We start from the raw sequence: 10,288 nt of genomic DNA on the forward strand, positions 1-10,288 counted from the left end.
TCGTGCTGACCACTCACGCCTGTGCTACCCTCCTGACGAAGTCGCTGAAGATGTATCTTCGCACTCATTTCCGCCACCCCTCGCCAATCCAGCTCACCTGCCTCGCTAATTCTTCGCGAACCCTCGTCAACACAGCCAAAGGGTGTCGCAGTTCCATCCAGCACCAACAATCTTCCTCGTTACTATCAAAAGTAAGTGTACCTTTTAATGCCAGAGTAACTATTGCCCTCCCTATACCCACCCACACCTTGGGATACAAGTTGCCTTCTTTCAAATTCAAGTACACGCCACTCTACGAACGCACACACTAACTCTATACTACATAACTCCTCCCTGTCACCATTGTTTTTTTTCAACACACACTGAGATCAAACCTAAGTGACACGCACCCTCACTTCACACCTCATCCCCCGCTTTAACCATCCCCTAATTGATGTATTGTGTTAGTATTGTTCTGTCTATTATCATTTTTATCCTCAGATCGCACAATTTAGCATATATCATTTCCTCTCAGAACAAATGAGTACCTTCGAGTTGAATTAATTATTGTTATGTTTGGCTGCTCTCATCATATTATTCATGTTTTTTGTGTCGAATTAATGAAATCATCTTTTTTTCTCTTATATGTTATTCCTATTTGTAATCACGTCATTACTTTTTTGCGTAATTGTCATATTCTGTGTATACACTTTTATCGTTCTTTATATCACTGTTTCTTCATACTTTTCCGTGCTAATCTGTCGCTGTTCACACGTAGATTTCGATCACCTGACTATCCTCTTATTTACCTACCTGCCCCTCTACTCGGAATTCCTCTAAGATTGCGTATTTTACTATGGCCATCCCTATGACTAAAAACTGGACCCAAATCTCTTTTACGACGTCCTCTCGAAGTTTGATATCTTGTCCTCAGTAATGCTGGAGTTTATGCTTCTTTAGTTTAAGGTTTGGTGAATATGTACTGATGGAGTATCTCCAGTTGCAAATAATGGCAACACATTGGAGACCCATGCTTTATATAGGCTTACTCGGTTACAATCACCACATTAATTTTAAGCCCGGCTCATGGCCGTAAACGAAGGGAATCCTGCGCCCGCCGCACCGAGAAATTTCGCTCATACGATTGAAGCGCCGCGACGCGCACTGTTTGAATTAAGTTCAGGCCCAGCTGCCAATGTGTTCGAAGCATATATACTTGCTTGTTTACCCCAAAGATATGGAATTATTATTCAATTAAATTTTCTCTCTACAATAGATGGTACCTTATTGAACTCGCTACTTGACACGCCCTTTTTGTGACAAACTTTCCTTATTATGCTCTCATTTTCTCGCAATTTTTGTAAGGTGATTGACAAACACATTATCATCATCCTCCTTAGCCCCTTTACTGGCCTGGTACACTTATATTTCAGTTTTTTTGAAGACGATGACCCTCCTCGCTACTGAATGTTGCACCTCCCTGCAAAAACCCCTGCCACACCCGCTACCTGGCACGCGACGGCCTAGCTACTCTCGGATCACCAGGAACCATCTGTAGATAACAAACAGGCCCTCTACTGCATCGTTTCAAGCGTTACAGGGCGGCTCGAGGACAGCCTTGTGCGTGGCCGAGCGATGTCAAAAATACGTAGCAAGGCCGGATGTACACTTCACACCTCCATCCAAGCACGCAGCCCTTCTCCTTGGGCAAGACGCAAATGGAGCCCGGCTTTCTCTTTTCGCACAGGAACAAACATCCGTCCTCGAAGGGAACCGCCGCATAAAAGGACACGTCCGAAAGGCAGAGACACACAGAGAGGGACACAGCGACGGCCCAAGCCACACAGGGTCCAGCTCCACCACTCGTCCTCCACCCGGGGGCACGGGGGGCCCCTTGGGGGTCTCATATCTGTCGTCAAGAATAAAACCAGCAAGCTAAGCCCCTTTTCACTCACCCACCCAAGTCCATCTCTCGTCTCGCTCAATCTAGTGCGCGGTGCTCCTAATCTCTCTTCACTCATATTCTGGTGGCTTAGGGGTGGCCACTCGCTTACTCGGGCAAGTGGTGCCCCAACTCCGGGTCACTTACATCTGGGGGCAGCGGTGGCCTTTTCGCTTACAAAAAATTATATATAAATTAAAATATTATATATATTATATATATATATATATATATATTATATTTAATTATTATAATTTGTGGTGTGTGTGTGTGTGTGTGTGTGTGTGGGGGTTTGTGTTGTGTTGTGTTATATATATTTATATAATTTTTATATTAATATATATATTATATATTATATTATTATATATATATTATTAAATATTTTTAATATATAATATAAAATATATATTATAAAATTTTTAATATATATTATCATATAATTATATAGAATATACTATATATATTTTTATTTTAATTTTATATATATATTATTTATATATTTTATTAATTTATTATTGTTGTGTGTGTTGTGTGTGTGTGTTTTATGTGTGGTGTTGTGTGTGTTTTTGGGTGTGTGTGTGGGTGTGGTGGTGTGTGTGTGTGTTGTGTGTGTGTTTGTGTTCCTGTGTGTGTGTGTGTGTTGTGGTGTGTGTGTGTGTGTGGGGGTGTGTGTTGTGTGTTGTGTTGTGTGTTGTGTGTGTGTTTGCGTGGGGTTTTGGTATTGTGTTTGTTTGTGTGTGTTGTGGTCATGTATTAAATATATTTTAATTTTATTATATATTATTAATATATATAATATTATATATTTGTTGTGTTGTGTGTGTGTGTGTGTGGTTGTGTGTGGTGTGTGTGTGTTGTGTGTGTGTGTGTGTGTGTGTGTTGTGGGGTTTTAATTAGTATGTGAAATTTATACACATTGTTGGGTATCACCCCCCATCATATTGGGAAACCCACCCACTACCGTTCATTTTTGATTTCCCCATTTTCCCCATTTGTGTGTGTGCTCACGTGCGTCCGCTTGCGATGTGGGTGTGTATTCACCCTACACAGACACACCATGCACGCTATTTATATATATATTATTATATATATATTTTATTATATATATTTTAAATTTTATAATATATATATATTATATTGTGTGTGTGTGGGGGTTGTGGTGTGTGTGTTGTATAGATATAATATGATAATAGATAGATAGATAACAAAAATGACAATATAATTAGATGGTAGATCAAAATATATAGCACGGATTTAGAAGGCCGATAATTATACCCCGGCACCATTCCTGACATTACCTTTAAAAAAGGGGCTATATTTCAAGCGGTAAATTTTAAAAAAAAATAATTTTAAAGCTACCTTACTTCTCTCTTTTTTGGTCAGCTTCGCCTTCATTATTCATCAAAAAAGAAAAACATTACAAATTTCCAGTTCTAAAATTAAAAAAAACATGTTTCCTGTATTATGGGGATTTTTTTCTTTTTCTTTCTTTCTTGACTTTAAATAAATCTTTAAAATTCAACGAAAAAAAAAAAATGTTCTGGGTGTTTTCTTGAATTAATGTTTCGAGAGATATGAGAAAAAGTTTTTTAGGAATAGGTTTTTCAAAATTTTTTAATGTAAATATTGATATTACAAAACTGAAACTGGTCATCGTTGTTCTTATTTTCCCAAAACTTTTTAAACCCATATTTTTCAGGTTTTTAATCAGCTATTTTTTTTAATCAAAAGAAGCCAAGTTTTCAAGACTTAAAAGGTTGTTTTATCATTAATATCTTTTTACCCTTTAAAAAAAATGTTTTCTAAGTAACTTATATAAAAAATGTTTTTTTTTGTGAAATCTTCTAAATAAATTTTTTACAATTCTGAAATTAAAATTTGTATAATCGCCCATCGTTACAAGATAGCGTCCAATAAAAAAGAATATGTCTAAGTACTAACTTTCCCCGGGTTACCTCATATTGTGATTTCAATGATTTTTTTTTTGATTTGGTTGTTAATACGGGTTTTTGGGTTTGACCTGAGAATACTGCAGTCGCTTCAACCCACGAATTTCTTTTCAAACGAAAAAAATTGTTCTAATACTTTGAACCAGGCAACCCTTGCGGCCCTCTTTCATGTTGTCAATTGGTAAACTTGAGTATTCAGGGGTTTTTAAAGTTATTTATTTTTGTACTATGTCACTATACAAAAAAAACATCAAAAAAATTTAATTTTAAAATTTTAAAAATTTAAAAACCTGTTTCCCAAAAGGCGTTGGAGACCAAAATTGATTTTTTTTTTTTGTTCTATAGAGCATGGGTTAATTGAATAAACGTTTGCCGTTCATTCACCTAAACCAGCTGGGTTCGTAAACATGGGGACTTCCCGGGTATTTTACTTGGCAAAAGGTATCTTTTTAGAATTCATGTAGTTTTTTTAGATTCTTTTCTGGTAGGTAACAGATACTTTTCCCTTATTTTTTTTTTTCGTGCACGAGTAAAATTTTTAATCGTGTTGTCTCACAAAATTTAAATTCGTGTTGCATCATTAGAAAAATAAAAACATTGCAGCATTTCTTTCTCTTTCGTATTTAATTCAACTTTGAACTCAGCCTTTGGGAACTATTTTCGTTTTTCCGGTGTTTTTTGATAGACGAAAATCTCAGTCTGCATAGTTAAGCTAGGCAATTTTTTGGTAAAAGTTTTCCTAAAAATTAATACAGAAATATAAAAATTTATTAATCACCCAGATGATTTTTTAAAGTCAATGCAGTGATTCTATAAAATGCAAAACAGAAAATTTAATGAAAATTATTTTTTTTCTGTATTGCAAGTTTTTTGATTATTTTAATCATTTAGGGGGATTAATAAAGTTTCCTTTTATGCCCGTAGTTATTATGAAATTTGAATTTTTATCAAGTTCCAAAAAGATTTTTTTTTTAAATTTCCTCACCCTATCTTGGGGGGGTGCATGGGAACGGGTTGAAGGGGAATCAAAACCATCGTTCGGGTTTAAAAAACTATGGGTTTTACTAATTTAAACCCCCATGGTAATCATACAATGTTTTAACCATAATCCAACCCAACCTTAAACCCCTGTGGGATTTTAATAATACAACCCAGCCAAAGGGCTATCTCCTCAACCCCATATATTATAAGCCTACCCGGGGCTCTGTAATAATTCGCAGGTTAAAGTTTCTCAGGCGTGCACAAAAATTGAGGAAAATGGACCGCCACCTTAAAGACATTAAAAATAGAGGATAAGCAACCGGTACATCTGCCAGCCTCTTATTTACTGCAAAAGAAAAAATATCGTTCATAGCACCACTTATAGACTAAGTTTTACATTCCCCCTACAGCCAAAAATCTTAACCCATTGGGCCCACGGGTGGCATGTAAACATGCCTGGGATGGCGGGGCCATCTACCGGGGGCCGTACGCACATGCCTGAGTATTATGGACATGCCATGATTTGTTTTTTTTGTTACAAACACAGCAAAGATTATTTTTTCTGCCCTGAAAGGTGTTAATCGGTTTTTTAAAACTTTCCCCCCATTTTACCCTGCCACAACAAAAAAAATGCAACAAACCGAAACGATTTCAACCCATATGCTGCCACTGCTTATTTTATTTGACTATAGACCGTAATGTCAACTATGGGGGTTTTTGATAACACAAAATACTCTTCGTCTCGATTTATGAATTTGGCAAATAGAACTGTAAAAAAAATGAAAACTGAAAATCAAATATTTTTGGGAGTTTGGAAAAACGGCATGGGATGCTTGGGATTTGGGATGAGTGGTCGTCTGCTAGGAAAAGATCCCCCGCAGCGAGGCCCCGGCCTTAAACCCGCCTCATGCTACCGTCATTTGGTTAATGTTTTGTTTTCTTTTTTAAATGACACAAAGTGTTATAAAGGGGAAAACATTAGGGTTATCTCCGTCTAGTGAAATTTTAAAGGAATAGGGAAAATTGGTTTGGATTTTAGGGGGCCCTAAACCCTGGATTTGTGACTTCATTCTGGAAGGTGCTCCTCTTGGGACCAAACCTATTTATACAAAGGGACTGAAAATAGGCAGTCTTTAGCAACATACCTCAAACCTACCTTGCCGCCCTAATTTATAAATTTTTGGCTTTATAATGCAAAAATTTTAATTGGGTCAGCCAAAATAATATTTGGTATTTTTACCGGAGCACCCTTTCCCCCCAGAACTAAGGGCCCAAAAAAAATTTTTTATATATTTCATCTACCCAATGATCTTGGGGGATGCATTGGGAACCAGGGGTTGCAAGGAGGAGGGATAATGGATGGCAGTGGATGTCAATAGGAACCTGTAGAAATCAAAGAAATTCATTTATGAAATGTTAAAAAGGCTATTCTTTTTGAAAACCAAAACCAAACTTTGTATCCCAAAAACAATAGAAAAGTCAATTTTTAAAAAACCCAAGCCAAACTTTGCTGACAGACACAGAATAAATAGTTCCTGAGTGAACAAGCGCAAAACAATATGCACAAAAAGTCTGTTTTCAGAAAAGGTGAACCTAGTTTCGAACAATGCAATTACAATAAACTGTTTAGTTGCATGTTAGTAAACATTGTGTATCCTATGAACTAATAAAGACAACCTAACCTTACCTACCTTCTATTTATTCCCTAGATGGTGGTGGACAGCCCTCCCTCCTCCACCCTTTATTAACACTTTGTGCCAAGTGAAAAATTTGTTATAGAAAGGTAATTGTGACATATGCCATCAGGGTGGAGGGTACGGAAGAGCTGCACAGTCACAAATAGTCTTGTTTGGAAATTGAAAGATGCTTCACGCAGATTCGTAAGAAACGCTCTGTGCAACCAACACACATCAAGCAAGAGGTCAGCCTGGCCACTGTAATGTTGCAAAAATTGCCCATACCTACTATAATAAACATTTATCAATAACACTGTAATTATCTATGGTGATAAAGGCAACACAATACTGATAGAATAATATTTAAATATAAAATAAAACGTACACCATGTCACTGACCACAGAAGTTTGAAGGTCCTATCCTTGCAAAAGCTTAAAGGAACCTGAGGAAGTGACCGACAGTGTGTATTGTTCCCATATGGGAAGCAATTAAAGTAAAAACATTGTCTTTATATTATTAAGAATAGATAATAGAAATGATAAGGAAAGACGAAATAAAAATGCATCTACCTTTGAGAAAGTAACCAAAGATATAAAAAAAAAATAAAAAAACGAGAGGAAAGGTAATGAGGATGTTAAAAAACAATGACGAAAATAATAATCGAAAATTATTTCCAGGTTTGTCAGCAGAAAACATGTCTTATGGTCAACAGAAAATGTGATCATTAGAGAAAATGGAAGTATAGAAAATGTATAAAATGGAGCTATAGAAAATGAGACTCGGGCTGTGTGAGGGTGTTGTAGACTTTGTCTCTGAGCAGTGACATGCAGAGCCTATTTTTGTCATTTCCTGGTATATATGAGGCGGCTGCAAATATACCTGTATTTCTTCCTACTCTAGTTTTTATGCTTTACAAGATGGCGGTATCCATTTTCCTCTATCCCCGTGCATTGCTTTCAATAACATTAACCGAATATTTTACTTTATCTACATACCATTTTTCCACATATACTACTAGAGTCTTTCTCTCCAAAACATTTAAACATCCCATTTTAGGGTCAGGTGTCCTGAAGTCCTGTATACGTGGAGCAACTGTAACCCAAACTCGCTCTAACTACAAGTATGTCACACAAGAGGATCCAAGCATGGAATGGAAAGATATCACTGACCGTGCAGCTGCAACAATCTTCTGGACTGAGCTTTGGAGAGGTTAGTAGCAGTGGTCTTTACTGTTAGTTGTATCCTTGTATGCTTTTCCTATCATTTTCTTTTTCTCACAATATTAGTGTTAGTTTTGATTTAGATTTTAGATTTTTATTATAATGATTGTTAATGCCATTGTAATCATATTTGAAACCGTAGTTTTGCCTTTCTGTTGTGACAAGAAGTATATAGTTTCAGGTAAAAGACACAAGTCAAAACTTTTTTCTTTAATTTCTCTCACATATATTTGTTTATTTATTTATTTATTATCTAGATAAATGTAAAGATAGCCTATTTTGCTCTTTTAGTAGCCTTCCTTATTATGGAAACCTTAGATAAAAGAGGGATTAGAATTATGTAACACATGTAAAGTAATGTTGTCTTACCTCAGCCACCTAAGTGAAAGTACTTTTATTTATGTAAACAGGTATCCTAATTTGATTAATCTAGTTACTATCGAAAAAAATGTTGATTGGTGTTAGAAATGCACAGTAATACCTTAAAAAGAATACCTTAAACATTAGCCATGTTGTTTATAAATAAGCCTTAGATATTATCTCATTCCATTCTTCTTTTCATAGGTGCTGCTGTAACACTAGGTCACATCTTCAAGGAACCAGCAACAATTAACTACCCATTTGAGAAAGGACCCCTTAGTCCACGGTAAGTTAGTGGTCTGACACAGGAATAGCATATAGATACATGTCTTGCCCAGTTATTTTAGCCTATTAATTTTGTGTACACATATATGGCTCCACAAATGCTTAATCACCAACGACTTGTTACTTCTCCTACTTGATCTCACCTGTTAACCCCTTTCATGTTCTTCTGAAAACTTTTTGTTATATTTTTAGTGTTGTTAATGTTATTAACAACATTAGAGGAACGATGTCAAATGATAATAGATGACAACTGGGAAATTGTTATATTTCCCAATTAAGGGGCTCTGTTTGTGGACCCTCTCCTGAGTGCTGTATCTCTACAGTTTAGGGGCTCCTCCCATAGACCCCTTCCAGATCACCATATTTTCCCAGCCAGGGCTCCACCCCCAAATGCACTCCCATATTTCCCCCACTGAGGGCTTCACCTCCAAACATATCCCCTTCCTAATTAACACAGTCTCTACCCAGTACCATAATTACAATATTCTGTATATTCAAAGAAGCAAATTTGGTTGAAGGAACTGATTTATTGTGCTTCACTGAAGATAGTGGTATCTCTGAGACAATAATGGTTCCATTATAAGTTAATTTTCACTAGAATATTAGGAAATAATTTGGAACCAGGAGTAGCATTGTAAACAAACATCATTTTGATACAAGCAATGAGTATTATGACAACAGAACTCAAATTTGGTGGTAGCAAGTACTGTATTTCTAATTTTAAAATTATGCAAATATAATAATAATGAATGAAAGACATATTCAAGGAATGTATATGTAATACATATAATTGGCTATGATTGGCCACAGCATCACATGCTATGTGTACCAAGACAGTGCAGGTAAATGGTGCCAACAGTAGATTTAGATTTTCTCCTAGATAACAGTAATAGTTTAAAAATAAGTGATATTTACTAGGGAAATCAGGCAGTCATTTGTGTCTACTAATTAACTAAGAGTTTGTGAAGACAACTAAGTTAAAACAGAATTCAAAGAACAAAAATACAGTGGATAGTACATATACCCAGCCACAGTGGGTGAAAAGCATGTAAATATGGACTTTATAAAAAAATATATTTCCTTTATAGAAACTATGCCTATATTCAAGAATTCAAAACTTTGATGTAACTGGAGATAATGGCTAGCTTAAGTATTTTCTACAGCTGACTGTAGCATATTCTTAGCAAAAACTGTACTTTATATAAATATGTTATCAGTATATGACCATAACAGTTGCTCTTATAATTTACCAGTGCTTTTGATTTGTGCTAGATTCCGTGGAGAACATGCTTTGCGACGTTATCCATCTGGAGAGGAACGCTGCATTGCTTGCAAATTGTGTGAGGCCATTTGCCCAGCTCAGGTGAGTTATGGGTCAGGCAAATCAAATTTGGGTAGTTATAGTTCACAAATGTGATTTTGTGAATTATGTTTATGGAAGTGGCAAAATGGTTATCTGAATATTCCCTTCACTAAACAAAAAATACAGGAATTAGGATTACAAAACTTTCCACATATAAGTGTTTCTCACATGTCAGACAAGATTTATTGCTCTTCATAGGCCATCACCATTGAAGCAGAGGAGCGTGCGGATGGTGCCAGGCGCACTACTCGGTATGACATTGACATGACAAAATGCATTTATTGCGGATTTTGCCAGGAGGCATGCCCTGTGGATGCCATTGTTGAGGTTAGTATATATTTATTTATTATTATTATTATTATTATTATTATTATTACTATTACTATTACTATTACTATTACTATTACAATTACTATTACTATTATATAAATAAATATATATATATATATATATATATATATATATATATATATATATATATATATATATATATATGTATGTATGTATGTATGTATGTATGTATGTTATATAT

At 35.6% G+C, this 10,288-nt stretch overlaps 1 protein-coding gene across 1 annotated transcript; it reads left to right on the plus strand.

The window, feature by feature from the left end:
• Positions 1 to 7,300: 7,300 nt before the first annotated feature.
• Positions 7,301 to 10,083, plus strand: LOC119571211 (NADH-ubiquinone oxidoreductase subunit 8-like; the record flags this gene model as incomplete). Its single annotated transcript, XM_037918624.1, is given in 5 exon segments — positions 7,301 to 7,316; positions 7,585 to 7,737; positions 8,313 to 8,394; positions 9,666 to 9,756; positions 9,955 to 10,083. Coding segments are annotated over 5 exon segments (471 nt in total), but the record flags the coding sequence as incomplete, so codon positions are not given.
• Positions 10,084 to 10,288: the final 205 nt, after the last annotated feature.

This window comes from Penaeus monodon, unplaced genomic scaffold (assembly GCF_015228065.2).
Source record: "Penaeus monodon isolate SGIC_2016 unplaced genomic scaffold, NSTDA_Pmon_1 PmonScaffold_5495, whole genome shotgun sequence".
In the NCBI taxonomy this organism is placed as follows: Eukaryota; Metazoa; Arthropoda; class Malacostraca; order Decapoda; family Penaeidae; genus Penaeus; species Penaeus monodon.